The sequence below is a fragment of the Zonotrichia leucophrys genome, chromosome 20 (assembly GCF_028769735.1).
Source record: "Zonotrichia leucophrys gambelii isolate GWCS_2022_RI chromosome 20, RI_Zleu_2.0, whole genome shotgun sequence".
Lineage (NCBI taxonomy): Eukaryota > Metazoa > Chordata > Aves > Passeriformes > Passerellidae > Zonotrichia > Zonotrichia leucophrys.
The window spans coordinates 6902129-6925363 of NC_088189.1; the positions used below are offsets into that span (position 1 = coordinate 6902129).

Here is a 23235-nt window from a genome sequence, read left to right on the forward strand (position 1 = left end):
ATTCTGTTAGGAAAGCAAATCCAACAAAGATGGTGCGTGGTTGTGAAATTGCCTTTTAGTGAACGGAAGAATCCTTCCCTCTTTCCAGTGATGGATGTGGCTCTTTGGGGCCATCACAGGGTAGATTGCTGGAGACCAAATCCTGGGACTCTCTTCTGATCTCCACTGAATTCCCAGCTGGATGTGGGAGAGATCCCTCCATGGCCATGGCTTGATGTCAGGGGACTCTGCTCCTAAAAGGAAGGGCTACCTTACTCCCGAAGCCCTCCTCCTGCTCTGGGGGGACAATAGGGCTGTTAGAAAGCTCCTGTGCTGTCAGTGACAAAAGAAAATTAGATTTAGGGCAAAGAAGGAAACTGAGGGTTGAATTTCTTATCAGTAGCTAATGATCAGTTTATAGTAGCAGCTGTCTTAGATAAGCATTTGTGTAGAGCGCGGCATCACCGCCAGCATCACCTCATCCATATAGTGACGAGAAATTTTAAAAAGTTTAAAAAAAATTTAAGAAGTAATTTAAATGAAATGTTTGTGTGTAAGAAATGGTTGAAACTGTCAAATGTCTGTGTCCCACGTTGGTGGGATCTGAGAAGGTATCTGCGAGATATTAACCCTGTCCTACTCTCTGTGGTGCTGAGTGTTTGCTTGGTGTGTAATTCTGACCTGGAGCTTGTTGTAAATACTGTTTTTAGTACTATGATTATTATGATTATTATTATCAGAAATGTTGTACTCATGAGCAAGAGTTGAAAACAAGAGAAATGGCCATTTTCCCTCTCTCCTGGGGGCTCAGAAGGAGTCGGAGGCTGGGCCAGGTGAAGGCAGGGTGCCAGTGGGATGCTGGAGCAGAGAGCAGCTGGAAAAGGATGGAATTGGGAGCTGGAGGCAGCCGAGTCCTGCAGGCAGGGCAGTGAGAGCGGGGACGGCTGCTCCTCGTGCTGGGAGGAGAGGAAGGGCTGAGAGGAAGAATATAGGTGATGCTTCAATTCTAGCATATCTAATTTAGTGTTGATCTAAACCTCCCTGTGTGGAGGTTCCAGGTGGTTCCCTGCAACCCAGTGGAAGCTGGAGGATCTGTCAGGTTTAGCATGTGCTGGAAGAGAGCTGTAACAGGTTGTGCTGGTCAGAGCCATCCTCCCAAACAGCTCCTGAGTCTCCAGGCTCAATTCCTGCCTGGATCTTCCCTCTCAGTCCCTTGTGCTGCCCTATGTCCCTCTCTTCCCCCTCCCTGGAGCCCAGATGGGTCTCAAGTGGAGACTCATTCTTGCAATAGCTTTTCCTGGCAAAACTTCCCATGGCAAGTGCAGAATGGCCTGGCAGATGGTGCTCATGCAGGTGTGAGCACTGGGAAACTAATTTTTCTCCCCTCCAACAGGTTGGTGCAGTGAGGGACGGTGGATATGGCTGGGAAATATGTTCCTGCAGGAGAAGCTCCTGCAGGGAGGAGCAGGGAGAGCTGTGTATGGGTAAATTCAGGGAGCTGCTGCTGAGACACGTCGTGCCAAGGAAGCAGCCTCAGCTGTGGGGCCAGAGGCTTCACGTGTCCCAGAGCCGGGTTTGCCTGGTGCAGGTGGATGGATAGGGATGTTCAGGAGCTTGTCCAGTGCCACTGGGCACTATCAGGGAATTGTGTGACTGCTTTGGCTGCACGGTGTTGGCTGGATGAGGGGTGTCCACCCACTGCTCCAAACCCATCGTGGCCAGGAGCTCATGCAGCGCTGTGCCCGACCTGCAGCACGTGGCATGGCCAGGATCATGGTTATTCCATGCCTTCCCATATCCCTTCATGCTATTGGCTATGTGCAGCTGCATACTTCATGCCTCAAATGAGACTAATTAAGTATCCTCATTACCATCCTTACTGCCCCAGCCTGTGTCATTCCTGGAGCATTCCCATGTACCGTGGATGTGGACATGGCATGCAACCCCCCCAGTTCTTGGGGTCTCCTTCCTTACTGGGGGGTTTGAGGTCTCCACTGATCCGTGAAGGTGTTTATGAATTGAGTTCTGAACCAACAGTTTTCAGCCCCGTTTTTTGCAGCAGCATATGGACATGGGAATGTGCCTTGTAGGGGGAGCATCCTCAGGGCACCCACCCACCCTGCCTGGACCTCAAGTGTGGCAGCAGTGTGAGGGAGGAAAGCCAGGAGGGTGACATCATTATGTGCATGCATAGGCCTTCCAAGAGCCCTCCTGGAGAAGAGCCTTTGATTGGACAAGAATGAGGAGCTGAAGCTAAAATGAGCTCCCAGCTGGCACCAACAGCCAGGTGATGGGTGAAGCTGTAGGAAAGGCACAACAGCCCAAACCACAGCTCTGTGCCCACATTATTCCACACAGCAGAGCTCAGCTCTGCCTGTAAATAGACACTTCCAAGGATGCTGGCCCCTCTGACTGCCTCTGGACTGAGCCTATTCCTTCTTATTATTTTGGAGTCATTAAAAACACCTTGCTCTAAACCAGTTGTGGGGTTCCCTTTGAGTTGACCTTCCAGGGCCGGTGGGAGCTGAGGAGTTGCATGCATCCTACCTCGGGGGTAGGTCGGTATTGCTGCTCCCTTTCAAATGTAAACTTCAGCTTGCTTGCTTTAGCTTAGCCCAGCGCGACTCTCTGGCCCTGGCTCTGCAATCCTGTCTCACAGGGTTTGTTCTGTCCCTCCCATGGCATTCCTGTCCTTGTGGCAGTGGCTGTGCACCCGGCCGTGCACACGCGCACAGAAACGCATCCGTGGAAACCATATATGCACATTCACTCTGATACCACTTGAAATGAGTCAGGGAATGGCTGTTTACGGTGCTAGAGATTTCTTACTCTCCATGCTAGGGATGAGATGACACAGCAAGACCAATAAACTCCACCTTTGTAGTCAGTTGTCTTTAAGTAAAGCAGCAGAGGGACGCTGCCCCATGCCCATGTGTGGGTGCCCTGTGGTCCCTGGGGTGCAGGGACGCAGGGGACAGCTGGGTATCCCTGGCCTGACATCCCCTGTGCCTCAGTTTCCCACACCCTTTGACAAGGGGACAGAGATGCTCCCTCCCCACAGGGACCACAGGAGAGCTGATGCCTCCACATCTCTAAAGTGCTCTGAAATGGAAAGTACCAAAGTATGGAGCAGGGATAGGCAGCTGTGCACCCCGGGAGGAACACCCGGCCCGTGGCTGCAGGAGAGGGTTGGAGGATGATTGTGTGGGCACAGGGCTGAGCTGCCACCCCAGGGCTCAGCACCCCGGGCAGGATGTGCTCCTCCTGCCACAGCTGGGGTCACATCCCTAGGGCTGGGTGGGGAGCTGGCACAGTGTCATGGAAAGACTTTCCATCCCTAACAGAGCCTTGTCCGGTTCCCTTCGGTCTGCCACGTGCATTTCATTGTCAACTTGAGGTTGTTGTTGTGCAAAAGAAGTGATCATGAAAAAAAATAAAGGAAAAAAAAAGAAATAAAGTTGGTATGAAACCGTATGTGTCCGTCTCTCTCCGGGTTGTTTCAGTTGCAAGGCTTCTCTTTGTATTGTGAGAATACCAATAAACAGCATTAAACAGAAAATTGACCTAAAGATTTAACAAAATAGACCTTAATCCTCTGAATGCTCAGTGACTGCTTTTTCACACAGTATAAAAGAGACAGAAATTGACAGTTTATCACCATTCTCAGAGGGACAATGTAATAAATCCTTTAATGAGGGTCCTGCTGCCACCCCTGTGGCTGGGAGTGAGGGTGTGCAAAGTCTTTATATAGGAAGATCGAAAAAGATACAAAACAGTTACAAATACAAGTGCGGTTCTGGAAACAACATGAGCTTCTTTATTAAAAAATCCAGTGTTTCCTTCAAGAGTTTTTCCTGAGAAAGGATCCAGTGTGGGCTGGACAGAGTGGGAGGGAGCAGGGCTGCAGTGCTCAGGGAGATGGACCCAAACCATGAGACCCTGCATGGCCAATGCTCCCAATCCCATCCCTGGAGCCAGGTACACAAAAATGTCCAAACCTGAAAACAGGGAAGTTCATAATCCTCAAGTACATGTGTGAGAGGGTGCCTGAGTGCTTTCCTTGCTGCTGGGGAAAGGTTCCCCCACCTGCATTTTGGGGAGGGCTTTTGCCACCACAATTGGTGCCCAGTGTCACTGACCACTGTCCTCCCTGTCCTTGAGGGGATATTGAAATGGCAGCATCCTCCTGGGCTGTCCCACATCTTGTGATCCCATCAAAATAACCAGTGTGGGAGACTCTCCACAGAGCTCAGCAGCACTGGGGCACAAGGAGACAAACTGAGGGGAAGGCAGGAGGGATTTTAATTTTAATTCTGTGTTCTGTAAGGGCAGGGAGGAGAGTGCCAGGAGGACGGTGCCAGGACAGTGCTGGGGCCATCACAGTGGTGGCAGTGGCAAGCAGCCCATGCCTGATGCTTTTCCCACGTGTCTCAGGATGCTGCTGCCCGCACAAACAGGAATTCTATTTTTGCAGCTTGACCTTCCTGATTCCGGAGATAACAACCTGACTGCAAACGCAGCGTTGCTCCCTTTTCCTCTGAGATTTGATACAGCCCACTAACCCAGGCTCTTCGAAAACATGGATGTAGCAAAGAAAACCCCTGCATTTGTCTTAGGAAAACAGGCACAGTCCTTGGTGCCAGACAATTTGAGATATATTGATGAGACCAAGCATGGTCATCTCCCAACCAGTTAATTCAAGAGACATCCTTCATCCTTTTGTGATCTGAAGGGGAAAAGCATAGAGGCGTGGGATCTGCTGGGGCAGGAGGAGCAGATGGAATTGTGGAGAGGCTCCCACCACCTTCCAGCCCTGCCCACCGTGCAGCCCTGCGGGGCTGAGTGCTGAAGACACAATACTGAAGGCTTGAACCACACTCCAGCATCCACAAAATCATAGAATCAAGGAATGGTTTGGTTCTAACCACTTTTCACTATCCCAGGCTGCTCCAAGTCCTGTCCAGCCTTGAGCACCTCCAGGGATGGGGCAGCCACAGCTCCTCTGGGCACCAGGGTTCCCCCACCCTCACAGGAAAGAAGTTATCCCCAATATCCAATCTCACCCTGCCCCCTCTCAATGCCCCCTGTCTTGTCACTCCATGCCATGTCAAGAGTTCCTAATGGAAAAAATCAAAACCAAGAAAGCAAACTACCTACATAACTCTGGAAGGGATCCCTACAAAGTGCTTGAGTAAGGGAAGGGATCAGAGACTCTGCCAGGGTGAGTGCAAAGGCTCACCTGGGCAGGCAAACCCCAGAAATGTTGCCGAGTGATTTGGTTTGAAAGATAACAGCTCACCCTGTTTCGGCAGCCTCACTGGCACCATGGCTGGAGCAGGTCTGCCCACTGATAAAGGGGTAGAGCAGGGAGCAGATTGGGTGCCAGGAGGTGAAATCATCCCATCCTCTGTGTGAGGAGGAGCACAGGGATCTTCCTGTGTCCGGGGATCTGACAGCAAAAGCCAGGCTTTGCTTTCCAAGAGGGAAAACTGGAGTAGGGCAGCATTACTGGGGGTTTACTGCCTTCTTACCACCTTGATAAGGCCACAGCTATTGGGCACTGTAGGGAGATGGTTTTAGTGGAAAAAGGGACCTTTTATCTGTCCTGTCCCACCCCACTGGAGTCCAAAGGATGCAGCAGTGGCACTGGTAGAGAGACAGATATGCTTCCATGGAAAAGGGAGTCACCATTTGGGTGGGTGATTTAACCTTGCTGGTTACCACTGGTTATCACAGGGAAGGAAAAAGAATACAATTAATTGTGGAATTAATATCACTTTAATGGTGTTAGCTGGCGTAGACTGGTGAGGGGGAGCATGAGGGAAATAGAGGTGGCAGCTGGTTATCAGGCAGGGTTGGTTTGCAGAGGACAAAAAAAAAAAAGAAGAGGAAGAGCCTTGGAGGAAAAAAACCCCAAAACCATTAAATAAACCACCACAAATACATCAGACAGGATCATTAGAAATTTGTGTAAAAAAATACTAAACAGACCAAACGCCACCTGAACACCTGTCAGGAAAAGCCACCCACCCAGTAGCTGTGAAAAGCTGACAGAATGGAAACACAGCAAGTGCTTCCAAAAGGGATTCACGACTTTTGGGGCCTCTGGCCTCGCTCATCCGTTCCCAGAACGTGTTAACCACCTACTCACATAAGAGGTGCAATGTGGTAAAATCGTGCTAAAAGTCCTCCCTGAGAAATTCTTAGTGCCTCCTAAACCCTGGCCCTCGCAGGCACAGAAATGGCAGAAATTAACCAAAACTTGTGACAGCTTGTGGTGGCTGGGGAAACACAGAGAGCAGTCACAGCTCGAGGGTTAGTGCTGGTAAGGACCAGCAGCAGCTTGGGATGGCTCAAGGAGGAAAACAGCCCCAAATCAAACTGATCAATGGCACTTTTTAAATGCTGGAAATGTTTAAATGCTGGCCCCAGGGAGACCTTAAAGCCCCTTCCAGTGCCTAAAGAGACTCCAAGAGAGATGGAGAGAGACTTTGGACAAGGGCCTGGAGTGACAGAGCAAAGGGGAACAGCTTCACACTGACTGAGGGCAGAGTTAGGTGGGGTATTGGAAATAAATAATTCTTCCCTGTGAGGATGGCGAGGCCCTGGACAGGTTGCTCAGAGAAGCTGTGGCTGCGCCAACACTGGAAGTGTTCAAGGAATTGTTCAGCCATGAACAGCTGAGGGCTTTCACAAAACCCTGGAGAGCCACAGAAGGACACAGGGCCTGGGGACACACACAGGGGACATGGAGGGGGACACACACAGCCCAGAGGGGACATGGGGGGGATGCAGAGTCCGTGAAAAGGACACACAGAGGGCATGGGGGGCACAGAGGACCGAGGAGGGAGACACAGGGGACACACAGAAAGGACGTGGGGGGGCATGCAGGACCTTGGAAGGGACATGGGGGCATGGAAGGGACATGCAGGAGAAAAAGTGTCATGCAGAACCCCAGCTGGGGACAGGTAGGGAACATGGGGGCACACAGGAGGCACGGTCGGGAGACAGGCATGGGGCACACAGCCCGGGGGGGACATACAAGGGACACGGGGGGCACGCAGAACCCTGGAGGGGGACACGGCGGTCACGCAGGAGGGCAAAGGAAGACACACCGGGTACACGGTACGGAGGCAGACAGGAGACACGGGGTCCGTGCGGGGCACAGAGGACACACACAGGGGATGGGGGGGCACCGGGAACCAGGAGGAGGACACGAAGGGCACGGGCCGGGGACAGAGGGGAGACACGGGGGGTACAGACGACACAGGGTGGGGACACGGGGACACAAGGGGGGGACAAGGGGGGGGGGTGACATGGGGGGATTCCCCCGCAGGACCCCGCGCGCGGGGACCCCCCCGGCGGCGCGCGCCGCGCCCCCTCCCACCCCCGCCCGGCGGCGGCGCAGGCGCAGAGCGCCCGCCCGGTCCCTATTTCACGGGGAGCGCGGGCCGCGGCGCCCGCGCCAAATAAGTCTCGGTAGCCGGTGCGGGCCGTGCGCCTGCGCGGGGCCCCAGAGCCGCGCGGCGGAGCCCCGCTCCCCCCGGCCCCGCTGCCGCCGCCCTGCCCGCGCCCACCGCCGCCCGGCCCCAGCGCCCGCCGCCGCCGCAGCCCGAGCGGGGCCCGCGGGACGCCGGCCCGAGGTAAGCGCCGGGCGCGGCCTCGCCCGCCGCGGGGCCTCCGCCGCACGCGCCGCCCGGGTCCCTGCGGAGCGTCAGGACGTTACGGCGGCGGCGGCAGCGCCCGGCCGCCCGCCCGCCCCGCGGCCCCCCCGCCTCCTCCTCCTCCTCTTCCTCCTCCTCCTCCTCCTCCCTGCCAGCGGGAGCGCGCCCACGCGCCCCTCTCGGCCCTCCGCAACCCCCCCCCTCCCGCGCGCGCCGCCCCGCAACGGGAACCGGGGGGATGGGGGGGGAACGGGGACACCGCGGCGACACCGGGCACCCCCTGCCCGCCCGCCCGCCTCGCCACCGGGGCACCCCCGGGAGACCCCCCCGGCAGCCTCCACGTGCAGCGCCCTCCGCCCCCGGGCACCCCGCTCTGCAAACCGCCCCCCATCCTCCCCAAGCAGCCCAGCAGCCCCCCGGGTGTCCCCTCTCTGTGTCCCCCTGTGCCGCACTCTGCCTTCTTCACCCCTCCTTGAGGCTGCTCGCCATCGTCCTGCAGCTTCCCTGCCGCTCTCAGGGCAGCCCCCCAGCTTGTGTCCCCCCACCCCGTGCAGCTGCAGCCCCCCACCCGTGCTGTCTGTGCTGCTCTCCATCTCCTCTGTCCATGGACCCCTGGGCACCCTCTGGTACCCCACGGCCTCCTCACCTTGTGCAGCTCTGTTTTACCCCCCTAAAGCCACCATGCATTCCCTCTCTGCAGCCACGCTGCATCCCCCTCTCTGTGCACAGCCTTGCACACAGTGTAATCTGGTCTCTCTGCCCTCCTGATGCTGCACCCCACATATCTGTCTCCTCTCCCAGCTGTGCTATGCTTATTTTCCTTTTATGTTTTCTTCCTCACTTCACCCCAATTCTTTCCCTCAGCCCTTGACGCACTCTCAGCACCCTGCCAGGTGCACCAGGAGGGACAGGCATGGACACCCTGAGTCCTGGTAGAGCTGGGGTGCCCTTGTCCCCCTCCACAGCCCCACTGCCTGTGTGTTTTAGCCACTTTTTCGATTACTTATGTTTCCAGCCCACTTTTTCTCCATTCAGTGCTGGTTTCTGCCCAGAGGCATCTGAGCAGCACACGTGGGGTTCAGTCCCATGATGCTGGGCAGGATGTCTGGGGCATCCTGAAGCTCAGGAGTGTTGTGAGTGATGCTAATCACTGAGTGGGATGGGTTTTACCCCAAAATGAAGGACAAGGATAGAGATAGAGTGACAACAGAAATTGGAGGGGTTGAGCTGAGGGCAACTGAGCTTCGGTGCTGCTGTGAAAAGTGAAGTGCTTCTGCTGGTGGCTTTGTGCTGGGCTGGCACAGAGAGGCCATTGGATAGACCCTGTGGGCTCTGTGGAGGTAAGGAGCACCTCGTGCTGTCCCTGTGTGTCAGGCAGGTGTTTCTGCAGGCCATGAACTTGGTTGTGAAGTCACATTGGGCGTGCTGGGTCAGTGCTGTGCTCTGGCTGTGGCCTGGGGAAGCAGTGGGAGCCAGGTGGCATCTCTGCTGTGCTCTGTGCCACTGCTTGGAGTTCTCCATGGGGGTCTGAGCCTGGAACAGCCAGACCTGGGTGAGGTGTTCCCTTACCTGTCTCTGTGGGGTCTGCGCCAGTGCTGTAGGAGATGCTTTGTGGGCACCAAGTTCTCCTTACCTGGGCATGGGCTGATCCCCTGCATTGTGGGCAGCAGGGGAAGGGAGGGGATTCTCTCCCTCTGCTCTCCTCAGGTGGGACCCCACCTGCAGTGCTGCATCCAGCTCTGGGCTCCCAGCATCAGGCATGTGGAGCTGCTGGAGCGAGTCCAGAGCAGGTCATGGAGATGCTCTGAGGGCTGGAGCACTTCTGCTCTAGAGACAGAGAGAGAGCTGGAGAAAAGAAGGCTCTGAGGAGACCTGAGAGTCCCTTTCAGTTCCTAAAAAGGCTCCAAGAGAGCTGGGGAGGGAGTGCTGTCTTACATCTATTGCTGATTTATTAGAAATGCACACTTTGAAATAGTTTCCAGATGTCACTGTTTCTGCGGGCTTGACGTGCTTTTTTAATTTGATTTTTTTTTTTGTGTGTGTGACTTTGGAGGAGGGAAGAATCCCTGTTTTACTGTGGAGGAGACAGTGACAAGCTCCTCCAACAGTGTGAAATCGTGAGATAGTTTGAAATACATTTAGAAAAGCACCTTCAAAGTGAGTATCTTCACAGAGTTTATGATGGATGCCAGGAACATTTTTTTTTTTTTGGACCTCTTTCACACTCTGCCCTTCACCTCCTGCACCCCAGTCCCACCCATGCCCATCATTCTCACCCAGCCTGCAAAGGGTTGGGTTGGGTTGAGCTTCCCCTCATCCTCCCTCCTGCAATGGAGCACTTGGGGATTCACTCATCCCCTTTGGAGCATGGGATCCCTGCAGTCCCTTCTCTCCTTGCTCCCAGGACCCTTCCATGACTGAGCTCACTCTGGCATTCCCGAATTTCTCCCCCAGCAGGTGGTGACTGAGCTGGTGCCGCGATGGCGACGCCGGACGTCAGCGTGCACATGGAGGAGGTGGTGGTGGTGACCACGCCGGACGGCGCCGTGGACGGCGCTGCCATGGAGGAGGTCAAGACAGTGCTGGTCACCACCAACCTGTCCCAGCACGGGTAAGAGATGGGGCTGGTGCACACTGAGGGGACGTGCTGGAAACCCTCCCAGATGGGATTTATCCCCCACTGCTTCCTCCTCATCCCTGCTCACTGTGGGCACCTCAGCGGTGGCCATGGAGTGTCCGTTCCTTGCTAGGGCTTCCACACCAGGGCTCTGCAGCTCTGGGCAGAACAGGCTCCACTCTTTCCCTCTTTTGAGGTGGGGAAAAATGACTGACCCCAAATACCTTTTTCTGAGTGAACACACATCCAGTTGGAACAGGACACCAGTAGCTGAATCAGTGTTTTTCTGCTATTTATTTCATGATGGCTGTGCTGACCTCTGAACTCCAAGAGACAACTTTGTCCTCACCAGGCTGAGGGTGGTGCAGCTGAGCTCCCTTTCCCTGAAGGCTGAGGAGGTTTGGGGTCGGCTGGTTTTTGGCTGAGCTCTGCAGGAGCCTCCACTGCCAGCAATAGGAGTGAGAGAGGTGTCTTTGAAACAGTGTTGCCCTGAATGGAGAGGCATTATTAAAAAAAAATACAGGTCTGATTATTAAAGTGCTGCTGTTTTGCCCAGTTTCTGCCTTTTTTGTTGGCATTTTATATTCTGGGCTGCTGTTTTTAGGTCTGGTCTGTTCAGTGGCAGGTTGGCCATGGCCAAAGAGCCTTTCTTGAAGGCCCACATAGCAATGGACTCTGCTTTATTTCTCTGTGGTTTTTTGGGTGGAACAGAGCCCAGAGCCGTTTGTGTGTTTTGTTCTTTCAGTGGGCAGAGAATCCAAGTTCACACCTGGAGCTGCATCCAGGCAGGCTTGTCTGAAATAAGTGGGTGTTGAATGGCTGTTTATTGCTCTCCGGAGGTGTTTGTCTGCTTTTCTCAAACGTGTCTTTGTGTCAATGCCCTGGGGCTTTGGGCAGGGCAGAAGGTGACAGCTCAGTCCAGGGGCCGTTCCCCTTGTGCTGCTTCAGCTGAGATAAAGCCCATTAATAGATTAAATTTTGGTAAAGATTGGGCAGGGACTGGCAGAGGCAAGAGCTGTTGGTGCTGACTTGGGCAGGAGTTGCCCTGCTCTTCATCCACACCCTGGGTCTGTGTTTCTTAAACATCTTCAATTCCCAGAAGAACGGTGATGGTGGGGAAGAAGGGCTTTACTCCTCTTCTTTTCTGTCCCATGGAAACTCCCTTGTCTCCCTCAGTGGAGAAGCAGCCAGATGTGACACTTGGGATGTGGCTGCTCTTGGATGCAGAATGGTTCCTGGTTGTCATGTGGCTCTGAGCCTCTTCAGACCCATGTGCAGCATTGTGGTGTTGTCTGGGAAAATGGATCATGGCAGAGGCTGGCTCAATCAGTTGGTTTCCTTTCACTCTGAGTTCCCTTCCTGTTTTTCTTTGGAAACCTTTGCTCACCCTCCCAGTGTCCCCTGGATGGTCAGGAGCAGGACAGCTCCATGCAATACAGAGAGGGATGCTTTCATTTAGTGACAGCTGTGAGCAGAGAGGTCTTTGTATGGATGAAGAGATTCCTTGAAGGGTTTTCCATGCATCTCTCTGGAGAAGAGCCCCTGAACAGGCCCTTTTCTCCCCCATTCTTGGGGATGGCAGTGGGTTAATAGAAAGGGTGTGAATTTTGGTGTCACAGGGTAAAACCTGCTGACTCCCCTCACTGAACAGGGCAGTGGGGCTGCTGGTGGGTGGCAGCACGAGCCACCATGGTCTCTCTTTGGCCTTGGACAGTTGCCCCCACCAGGCTCTGCTCCTCCTGGGCAATACCACAGTGGTGCTGGCTCTTTCTCCCTTTCCCTCTGATTTCCCTCAGCAGCCCCAGCTGGTGTCAGGAGAGCAGCTGCAGGCACGGGCTGGGATCCCTTGCTGTTGGCTCAGTCACTGCTCACATGGGGAGCTTTCTGTTTGCTTGGTGTGACACTTAAACCAAACTCAGCTTGGGGGTTGGTGCCTTTTTCTAGTGCTCATCTGGGTATGGGTTTGCTATTAAAAAAACCCTCTGTACAACCAATTGTTAAGAGCTTAATTAGTTCATGTGTTCTTAAGGAAAAGGCTGAGGGAAATGGGAAAATAATAATGAGCAAGAAGCTTTTCTCTTTGGTCTGTGAGAGGAGGGGATCTGTGCTTGATGCTCTGATGAGGTACATGTATTTCTGATCAGCACAGGATTCTGGGGGAGAATTTTCTCTCTCAAGTTTCCAGGCAAGGCAGGAGCAGAAAAGAAAGGAGACGCCAGCCCGCTGAGTTATCTGCACATGCTTTCTTCTCTTCCTCCCATCTGGTTTATGGATCCTCCTGGGGAGGAAGATGAGAACCATCCTCCTCTGCCTTCGTCATGGCAACTGGCAAAGGCAGGGCCAGCTGAGGGGCTGCACTGCTGGGGCTTGGAAGGTGTTTGTGTTTTCCCTTGCTTCTGCCTCAGTCTGTTTCCCTGGAATGGGATGGGAGAAACAGCATGGAGACACTCACCTTTTTTGTGGTTTTCTCTCCCCCACGTGTCCATGGCAGACACAGACTTCAGTTGCCTGAATTTTTCATACAAGCTGGGAGTTGGTTTGTTTGTTTTCCTCTGGAGGTTAAAAGCATGGGCTGGGTTATTCCTCCCCATCCAGTTGCACCTTTTGGTCATTTTTTGGAGCGGTGCAAATGTGGTGGAGTCCTGGAGGAAGCTCTGAAAGGTGCTGGCTTTTCTGCTGGAGGGTTTCTTCTGGGTAAGTTGGTGGAGGTTCTTGATCTGGAGGCAGGTCAGGGCTGTGGGGTGCTGGGCTTTGCATGCCAGAAGGGGTTGCTTCCTCTGGCACCCTGCTGAAGTGCCACTGCTGGAGAAATGCAAGAACCCAGCAGCAAACTGATGAAAAACCCCAGGTTAGAATTCTTCTGTTCTTCTGTCAGAATGCCACTTGTGTAATAATCACCTGGGTGCAAATGCCTTGGCTCAGAGTTTACCTTTTTGGGTCCTTTCACGTTACCCTCCCCATGCTCTGCCAGGGCTCTGGGCTGGTGGTCACTGTGAGCTGCAGAGGCAGAGTTGTGTCCATCTTCTTTCTGTCACAGCAGGAGCTGTCTCCCCTCTCTGGAGCAGCATCTGAGCACTCACCTGGTGAGGCTGGGCTGCCTCCCACACCATTCCTTATCTCTGTGCTGCTCCCCACAGGGACCTGCCCTGCAGCTGCTGAGGGGAGGGATGCTTTGAAGCTGCAGTTCCACCCTGGAGCTGTGTGTTAGGAGCCCAGAATGGAAAAACCAGTTGCTCTTGAATTTCCTTGTCCCCGTGGCATGGAGGGTGAGAAATGTGCTTGCCAGTGAGTCACTAGGACTGTCTTTTAATTCATCCATGGTACCAAAGGGAGGGAGGTTCAGGTTTATTTTCTCTGTGGAGTCTTCATAGGGAGTTTATATGGCAAAGTATGTGAAAAACTAATTATGTTTCTCCCTCTGCCCCTGTGGATCAAGCTTTCTGCAGCTTCAGTAACACCACCAAACATACATCTTAAAAGGAGGGTAGACTTAGATTAGATACTGGGAAGAAGTTGTTCCCTGTGAGGGTGGTGAGGCCCTGGCACAGACTGTCCAGAGAAGCTGTGGCTGCCCCATCCCTGGAATTGTTCAAGGCCAGGTTGGACAGGGCTTGGAACAACCTGGGATGGTGGAAGATGTTCCTGCCTGTGGGAGGGGCTTGGAACAAGTTTAAGGGTGAGTTTTAAGGGCCCTTTCAGCCCAAACCATTCTGTGTTTGTATGAAAACCCATTAGGAATGCTCCCTGCTGAGCACTGGCTGTGAGGTACAGGTGGATCCATAAGGGCTCCCTCCCTTTGAGACCTCACCTCCAAAGGCAGGGGGTTGAGGAGCCTGTCCCACATGCCAGCCAGAAGTGCCTGTGCCCTCTGAGTGTGGGAAGCTCCTTGGAGGGGCCTGGGGCTCTGTATTCCTGTACCTGGGATGGGAGAACAGTGAGGGAGTGGGTGCTGTGCAGGACCCACTGTGTGACTCCATGGGCAAAGCACCCAGAGAAGATGGAGATCTCAGTGTGGGGACAATGGAAACAGCTGAACAGCCAGCTATTAATGAATGTCATGGATATATCAAGTTTTAAGAGGCTCAGAGATTGTACTGCAAGTGTCTGTAACTCATGTTATGTTATCTCTGCTCACAGATCTGCTCTTGGGGTTTGTCCAACTCCTTTATAGTGTCTCTGTGACTCCTTGAGGTCCTGCTCCCTCCCTGGAGCATCCTGCATACCAAGGGATTCAGCCAGTCATTGCCCAGACAGCAGCAGCATGTTTCACACATGTTTTTCCTGGGGAAATCTCAGGCAAAGCTTCCAAAGGCTGGCAGTGACTTCTGAGCAAGGGGCTGTGCTGACAGCATCTCTCCATGCCAGCTCTCCAGCATGGGCTGGGCTGGAGGCAGATCCACAGGGCTGGGATTAAAGGGGAGTGAGAGAGAGCTGGCCTGGCTGCTGACAGGGGCTTGCCTGCTGTGGGGTTCTTCATCTCCACATGAAAAAATGGAGCTGAGCCTTTCAAACCCAGAGCTGACTCTTAGCTCTTGTGGGAAAATGTGATCCAAGGGACTTGTGAGGCAATGTCTCCACAGGGCAGCGGGGGTGGGGGTGGCACAGCCACATGGCTTAAGAATGCCTCTGCCTCTCTTCCCAGTGGTGACATCAACGAAGACACTCTGGAGACTGAAAATGCAGCTGCTGCAGCTGCTGCTGCCTTCACAGCCTCCACAGACCTGAAGGAAGCGGTTCTAGGTAGGTCAGCTCTTTCCACAGCCCCTTGGTGGCAGCTGCAGCCCCCCAGTGTGCCCCAGCCCTGCCCTGGTGGCAGCTGGGACACCCCAAGCACTGCTGTGCAGAGCTGCTGGGGCTCGGGGCTGTTCTCTTGCAAGCCTTGGGGATGCCAGCGATGCTGTCCCAGCATCCAGGGGGCTCGGTGACCAGCAGGGAGCTGGCAGTGGCTGGCTGGGCTGCTGCTGCCCTCTCCTGGTCCGGGATGTGTCCCTGTGTCCAGCCATCCCTGCTCCTGCCATTCCAGCTTGCCACGGGGGTGTCAGTTTTGCAGCAACTTGCTGGCTTTGGTTGCAAAGTAAAAGCGAGTTTAGGGAGCAGAGACTGATCAGCTGGGCTAATGTTGACTTGAAACCAGTTTTACTTTAAAACCAAGGGTGACTCCACCCAGATAACATCATTCTCTTTTATCAAGAATGAGTGACTTCTCATTTTCCCTGTGCTCAGCTGCAGCTGGATTGGCATAAATCTTTGTGGGCTGTTTTGCCTGACAAATTTGGGTGTTTGGATACTTTCATAGCAAGATGCAAGTGAGTGGTGGCCACAAACCCCAGCACACCCCACCATGCATCATCTACTTGTTTTTTTATTTATTTCTGAGTTTCAAAACTGTCATTGCATGTGTGGCTCAGGAGCTGTGGCTCATGTTTCTCTTTGATCTGTCCCTTCCTCTGATCCCTGTGAGAAGTGAAGATGGCTGAAGATGAGGACAGTTTGGAGGCAGAGATTGTCTACCCCATCACCTGCGGGGACAGCAAAGCCAACCTCATCTGGAGGAAGTTTGTGTGCCCTGGAATTAATGTGAAGTGTGTGCAGGTGAGAACAGAGAGCCCAGCACTGGGCTTGTGCTTTTCCCTTGCCCACATTGAGAGGTGACCTGGCTTGTCCTGGGTGTGATAACCTTTGATCAGCTGCTTTGCATTTGATCCATGTCATGGTAGGAAAGGATGACATTTTCCTGGTGCTGGGTACCTGATATTTGTCCTGACAAAATTATTTAGTTCTGGCTGGAGAGATGGTGCCTCAGTTTAATGTGTTACTGAAAATTTGAGAAATTTGGGCACTTGCAGTGTCTGCTCAGTTGGAAAGTTTGAGGAGTGTATTGATTGAGGACCTGCTGAAGAGTTGCAGCTGTGTGCTGGGTAACTCATGGTTAAAATTTACATGAATTCAGGAACATGCCACGAGTGAGTCATTGCTGGCATTTGTACACAGCCTAAACAATGCCCTGCTGAGGGAGAGTCTCCTTGGGCTCCCAAAGGATAGTCCTTGCCCTTCCCAGCAGAGGTGGTCTCCTCTGTCCATGAGGCAGAGGACAGATGCTGCTGCCTCCTAAAATCTGTGCTCTCTGCACTGAAGCCCTTGTCCTTGTTCAGAGATGCAGTTTCTCAGGCAGTAACAGTGAGTTGCTCTATGTTGGTCAACATGGCCATGGAAAAGAGGAGGCCTGGATTTGGGAAATCCTTTGAGATGGGCTGTAAGGCAGCTCTTAAGAAAACTGGGTCATGATTGGACTCAAGGATCTTGGAGGACTTCTCCACCCTTAGTGATTCTATAATTCTGTGATCCTGCAGGTTGCTGTTGGGTTCAGGCACAGCTGGGTGTGTAGGGCAATAAAAGAAAGGAAGAGTTGGCAGGTGTGTGCCAGCTCCCTGAAGCTGGTTTGCAGTGGCAGTGGGTGTGCATGGTTAAAGAGGCCAGAGGTTCCCTGATACCAGTGGTTGGGCTTGGGAGCAGGAGGTCAAAGACCAAATGGGCTTCTTCTCTCTCCCCTATGGGGCATAACATGCCCTGGACCCAAATGTTAGCAGTGCAGCCCAGCTTTCACTGAGTGCTGTTAGTGGGAGCGTGAGGAGCTCCCTGCTGCTAATGACACTCTGCACAAGCTCTGGGTGTTTTCCCAGCTGTCCTGCCTGAGCTGGGCAAACTCACACACCCCTGGAGCAGCTGTTGACTAACCATTGGTGACAGCTTTAATCTTTCTAACTTGGGCAGTGTTGTCTGGGGTGGGGAGTGCCTGGCAGCAATCTGGTTTGGGGGTGCTCAGTGGCACGTGGAGGCTGCAGACACTGTCAGGCACTGGGAAATGCCAGCAGGCTGCAGCTGAACCCTGCTCACAGGACACCCTTGGCTCGTTTATGGCTCGTGGCACTGATGTTGCACCCCTGCCTTTGCAGTTTCATGATCACCTCATCAGCCCCAAGGAGTTTGTGCACCTGGCAGGGAAGTCGACCTTGAAGGATTGGAAGCGGGCGATCCGGATGAACGGGATCATGCTCCGGTCAGTGCCTTCCCCTGTGGCTCTGGACCCTGCTGGGGGATTGTGGTGGGGGGAACACAACCTTTGGAATGGCAGTTTTGCTGCTGAGAGAGCAAATGAACCACTATAAATGTTTGTTGTAATGGCAGCCTGGTCCCAAATGGGGTCAGTTCAATGGCTTTGTTCTGTCCTTGTGCTTAGGGAATAATTGGGGGCAAGAAATATTTCTCTAGCCTTTTCAGGCCTTGAACCACACTGAGTTTCCAGCTGGTGTAGAGACATTGGAAATTTTAATGGCTGTTGGTGGTTGGGCCATGCTGTCTGTGGATTCTCAGTGTGACTCACCAAATGAAATCAGTCTGGTCATCACCAATGCTTTGGTTGCAGCACTCCTGCTTGACATCACTTCTAAATAAGTCCTTGGCAAAAAAAAAAAAAAAGGTTCTTTATTGCAAACATTTCTCTTCTCTAGTATTAACTACAGTAATTCAATTCCTCTATGGTCCTCCTGAACACCAGCCTGAAACTGTGATTTAATTAAAGTCTTTCTCTGCCTTTGGACAGGATTAAAAAAGAATCACCTCTTTCCCCAGGAATTGTCAGTGGTTTTGTGCTCTTTTCACAGGGTGACATTGCCTTTCTCTGTATTATTCTACTTCAATGCAGGCATCTCCTGTATTCCTTTTAAGCAGCTTTTGCCTCACATAAATTTTGCATAATAGGTTTAGGCTTTGTGAAGGCAGGGCTTTGAGAGGGGGAAAAACACTTGAGGGGATGTCTGAAGGCAAACCCAGCATCCCATGGGAGCACATCTCTGGAAGCTTAGGTGGTTGTTGGCCAGCAAGGCTTGGGAATGTTTTGGAGATAATGTTCTTGGATTGGAAGATCCTGTGTGCCAGTGTTGGCACTCCCTTTGAATGAGAGACCTGATTTTAGTTTCTAAATAGGGTTATGTCCTGTCTCCTTTTGAGCTATAGAGTCAAAAAGGCAAGAAAGAGGCTCCCTTTGGTCTCACCCTGAACTGAGACTCCAACTGATCCTTTGGAAGCTGAAGCTTTGGAGGGGATGTGCTGGTGGCACCAGTTAGGGGTTCTCTCTTCCCCCTCCTTCCTCAAGAAATGAGTTAGTCAGTCCCAGTCAGGGCTCCTGCTGGCTCTGCCTGCTCTCCTGGCGTTTTGGGACTCAGAAGTTTGGGGTGGAGGCTGCCAGGAGCAATCTCAGAGCTCTTAGCTGTTGCTGATGTGCCTGTCCTTGTGCTTGCTCCCTGTCTTTCAGGAAGATTATGGACTCAGGAGAGCTGGATTTTTATCAGCACACAAAGGTCTGTTCCAACACCTGCCGGAGCACCAAGATTGACCTGACAGGAGCCAGGGTGTCCCTGACCAGCCAGACATCAACAGAGTACATCCCTCTGACTCCTGCCTCTGCTGATGGTACGTGCAGCCCTTCCTCACCCTCAGCAGGGCCTTTGGCACATCAGAGCCCATGGGTGCCACATAACCAAGGGCCCTGTGGCTGCTCCACTGGCCAGCCCTGGAAGCCTTCACAGGACCATGGGTTGGACAGCACTTGGAAAGCATATCTGGTTCTAGTTAGGAAAAGGGTGCCCCCCCCTGGCCCATGTGCATGGGGGCTCTGGACATACAGATTGGACTTTGGGGCTACCGAGCTCACAGCCATTCTCTGATTTTATTAATTTGACCTATATTAAGGTAATGTTTCATGGCTAGTGTTTAATTAAATATCTGGTATTAAACTTTAGGAGTTTAAGGAACAGCGCTGAAAGTGCCAACCAGCTGTGTGCCAATGGGACAGAAGCCTTGGGTGACTCTGCAGAGCACCCATCCACCAGCTCCTGTACTGTGGTGAATAGCTGATGCTATGACAGCCCACCCTCTCAGATATGTTAACTGAGTATAATGGGAATGTTTCCCAGCTGGGGCTGGCTAATTAAGACCCTGAAGACTGTGAAACCTCAGCAAGGGCTGGGTATTAAAGGCTGCAAATAATTCAAGCTCTACAGTCTGTGGGGTTGGCAGATTTCCCTCCATGCCCTGCAGGTGTGGTTTTCGGCTAGGTAAAAAACTCTAGAGGTTTTGGCAAGCTGAAGGGTTGAGGAGAGTCCCCTGATTGTCAGTGGGGCCTCTTTTGAGATTAAGAACCTGACAAATAGTGGCTGGGTAAAAAGGGCTGCCAAAAAAATCAGACTCTAAATCTGTTTGACTTTTGCCCTGAGCAGTGCTGGTGTGTTTTCAGGAGGGAAATGCTGCTCTCAAGCATGTGTTCTTGTGCTGCAAAGGTTGCAGAAGCAGTCCCTGAGTATTGCACTCTAATGTAGGAAAATAAGTACAGCTGGCACAGCAGCACTTGGGTGTCTCTGTTCAGCATTGAGATCTGCATTCAGACAGATGTGATCCTCTGTAATATAAAAGAGAAGTACAGAAATGCAGCAAGGGAGTGCTTCCTTTGGAAACAGCCTGTGAAAATACAGGGAAAAATCAGGACCTGGGAATTTTTTTCTCTTCTTTTTTGCTATTGGTTGCAGTGAACGGATCCCCGGCTACAATAACCATAGAAACATGCGAGGATGCCAGCGATTGGAGCACCAGCATTGGAGGTATGGCCTGGCATCCTGCAGGGGTGGAGGAGATGTGGGCAAGCAGGGAAGCAGCAGAGTAAGGAGCAGGAAGGACCCTCTTACCAGAGCAGCCTTGCATGAGCCTCCACTGGGATTATTCCTTCTGTGCTGATGGAATGTGTTACATCCCTCCCTCCCTGTGCAAGGCTGCGCAGCCTCGCAATGAAGTTGTTTCCAAGCACCAACATATCAAAGCCAGAGAGCCAAATGTGGCTCTGGGGCGGAAAAATTGTTATCAGAAGGGTCATGAAATCATTCTCCTTGGTGCTACTGGCTGTAGCAAAGTGTCCTTTGGGGGGCAGTGGGGCAGGGTGGGGACAGCATATCCTCCTTTGTGTCCGTGCTCTGGGTGGGCCTTGCCCCAGCCTGGCAGGACTGCACCCCTGCAGAGGTGTTCACAGGGAACCCATAGCAGATTGCCATTAAACCCTACCGAGGATTTTGAGGTTCTCCCTTGCTTCCTCTTTCTCCAGATGACACCTTTGCTTTTTGGCAAGGTCTGAAGGACAGTGGGCTCCTGGAAGAAGTGATCCATGAGTTCCACCAGGAGCTGGTGGAGACCATGAAGGGCTTGCAGCAGCGAGCACAGGATCCCCCACTGCAGCTTGGGGGTAAGGACCTGGTCATGGGTGGTCAGTCATCTTGGGAGAGGGGCTTGTGGATGATTTTATCCTTAGGGGTATCTGGATGACACGATAGGGATGTAGCTCATCATAGGAAATCTCGTTTTTGGCTGATTGAGGAGGCTGCACTTGGGGATAATTCAGGTGACCTCAGTTCTCCAATTCCCCGTGCTTGGGGCTTCCTCCCTGCTGGCTCTGGGTCTGGACAAATGCTTGGCTTGGGAATTGAGGTGGAATTTAGGCCATTGGAATAATGATGCAGCAAGCAGCTACTGTGCCAGCAGATTTCTTATCACCCCTGCTAGGCAGGAGAGGACTGTTTACACGGCCAATGACCTCTTGCCCTTTCTCATGGCTTCTGCCTTCTCCTCTTCCCCAGCCTCTTGCATTACCCTCCTGCAGATTTTGGCTGTCTCAGCTGGACATGTTTGTTCCTGGACATGTTTGTGGCTTTTGCCAAGCCACAAATAGTTTGCTCAGGGAGTTTTACTTCCTCAAAGATTCTGTGTCTTGTTTTTAAGATGCTGTTTTACTCAACAACGTAGTCCAGAACTTTGGGATGCTGGATCTGGTCAAGAAGGTCCTGGCCAGCCACAAGTGCCAGATGGATCGCTCGAGGGAGCAGTACACACGGGATTTGGCAGGTATGGACACAGCAGTGCAGCACTGGGCATTGCTGCCTGTGCACTTCCTTTTGGGCTGAGAAAGTGGGGGTTGTGTTAAAGCTGGTGGTGTTAAACCAGCCACACCAGGCATTGCCACAGGCCTCTGGGAAGCTTGTCCAGGGTCCAGGCTGAGCCAAACCTCTTCTCTGTGTCCAGCTCTGGAGCAGCAGTGCGACGAGCACCGCAAGCGAGCGAAGGAGCTGAAGCACAAATCGCAGCATCTCAACAACGTCCTGATGACCCTCACACCCGTCTCTGTTCCCACGCCTCTGAAACGCCCCCGGCTGACCAGGGCCACCTCCGGACCAGCTGCCATCACCTCCCAAGTCCTGTCCCAGCCAGCGCAGCTCACTGTCACCCCCGGCGTGCCAGTGTCCCAGATTGCCAACCTCCCTCTTGGCAAAGTGGTCTCGGCCCTCCCTCCTTCTGTGCTGGGGAAGAGCCCGGCCCAGCCCCCCGCCGCCAGCTCCCCGGCCTCCCCTCTGCTGGGGGGGTACACGGTGCTGGCCTCCGCCGGCTCCACCTTCCCTGGCACCGTGGAGATCCACCCGGACGCTTCCAACCTGACGGTGCTGAGCACGGCTGCGGTCCAGGACGGCAGCACGGTGGTGAAGGTGGTGAGCCCCTTCCAGCTCCTGACCCTTCCAGGACTTGGCACGACCATCCAGAATGTGACACAAATAGCTCCCGGGGGGAGCACGGTGGTGACTGTCCCGTCCGGGGCCGCCGAGGCCGCCGGGGACGAGCACGCTGCCGCCGCCATCGAGGTGACCGCGGTGGCCGACGAGGCGGAGCAGAAGTGAGAGGGGGGACTTGCCTGGAGGGACGCTGGCCGTGCCACTCTGGGGGGAACTGCCTCTTCTCTGGCTGCGCTGTGGGACGAGGAGCGGTGTCGTGAGGGGCACGGGCTAGCGAGACTCAGAGCAGCTCGTGTTGGGAGCGAGGAGGTTCAGGTCAGAGGGAAGGAGGGGGGAGGAAGGATGCCTGGAGAAGGGAAAGGCAGAAATGCTCTGCCTTGTTTGGAGGAGGGAAGAAAAAAAGAGCTTATTTTTTTATAAAGCTTTCCTCCCCTGTTCTCTTGGAGTAGTTTTCCTGCTCTGGGTTGTCAGCCCAGCCTCGTTGGCTGGCACAGCTGGAGCAGTGTCCATCGGAGGAGTGGGCAGGAGCAGGGAGAAGGTGGTAGCAAAAGGAAGCTGCCAAAGGGGTCTGGTGTGCAGGGAGCTGGCTGCTCCCCATCCCTAGGGGCTGCAGGAGTGGAGAGGGATGCCAAGAGCAGGAATTCAGTGGATGTGTACAATCATTGACACCAGGAAGGGCTCTGGCAGCATGGGCACAGGCCCTGGGAGGTTGGGTTTGTGCGTGACACTGGCTTTGGGTGGCAAAAACAAGTGGGAGCTGTTGTGACAGTGGGCATGGTGGTTGCCCAGGTCTGCTGGGGAAGAAGCAGCAAGACAGGAGCCCAGAGGGCTGAGAAGAGCTGTGACTTCTGAGGATTTGGGGTCTTTTTCTAGTTTTCTCAAAAAAAAAAAAAAATCCATTATTGGGATTTTTTTAAGCCACCGGCGATTTTTAAGTGAAGCCCGGGTTGGAAAGCTCGTTCTGCGTGGCAGAGCCATGCTGCAGAGCGTGCAGAGCTGAGCCCCACGGCCGTGCTCCAGGGAGCTCACACTTCCTCACGAGGGCAGACCCTGCTGTCCCCAGTCCCCAGCATCCCACGGGAGCAGGACACTGCCATTCCCTCCCTGCTGGGGTCAAGCAGCCGTTCTGTAACGGGGTGGTCAGCCCCCCAGTTCTCCTACAGCCACCCCACTCACTGCAGCTCTCACCAGGCCCCGTGCCAGGGCCTGTGTGTCTCACGCTGCCTCTGGCTGGGAGGAGTCGGGTGCTTGGAGTGTTGGGGTTTTCCAAACTTGATCTGGCAACAGCAGCAACGACAGGTCACTTTATTGAGTAATAAATATTTTTTTGAAAGAATGTTAATGTTTATTGTGTTTTCTATGTCCAGGTATAACA

The 23235-nt window shown here is 53.5% G+C and overlaps 1 protein-coding gene across 3 annotated transcripts; it reads left to right on the forward strand.

Annotated features, from left to right (window-relative positions):
• Positions 1-7506: 7506 nt before the first annotated feature.
• Positions 7507-22297, forward strand: GMEB2 (glucocorticoid modulatory element binding protein 2). Of its 3 annotated transcripts, none has more exons than XM_064730202.1 (10): positions 7507-7622; positions 10101-10254; positions 14903-15000; positions 15725-15852; positions 17214-17317; positions 18572-18729; positions 19842-19913; positions 20408-20545; positions 21079-21201; positions 21379-22297. In XM_064730202.1, the coding sequence occupies exons 2-10, from the start codon at positions 10124-10126 to the stop codon at positions 22023-22025; spliced, it is 1599 nt and encodes a 532-aa protein (XP_064586272.1). In that variant the 5' UTR covers positions 7507-7622; positions 10101-10123; the 3' UTR covers positions 22026-22297. The 3 variants fall into 3 exon arrangements, with proteins under 3 accessions (XP_064586272.1, XP_064586271.1, XP_064586273.1); XM_064730201.1 differs by having other exon boundaries at positions 7509-7622; positions 10098-10254; XM_064730203.1 differs by lacking the exon at positions 7507-7622 and adding an exon at positions 8531-8983 and having other exon boundaries at positions 10098-10254.
• The last annotated feature ends 938 nt before the right edge of the window (positions 22298-23235 follow it).

Bases quoted from the DNA above. Each gene is read 5' to 3' on its own strand.
- GMEB2 (XM_064730202.1), top strand. From the start codon at position 10,124: ATGGCGACGCCGGACGTCAGCGTGCACATGGAGGAGGTGGTGGTGGTG. The intron at 10,255-14,902 runs GTAAGAGATGGG...CTCTCTTCCCAG, and splicing joins ACCAACCTGTCCCAGCACGG to TGGTGACATCAACGAAGACA. The intron at 15,853-17,213 runs GTGAGAACAGAG...CTGCCTTTGCAG, and splicing joins TTAATGTGAAGTGTGTGCAG to TTTCATGATCACCTCATCAG.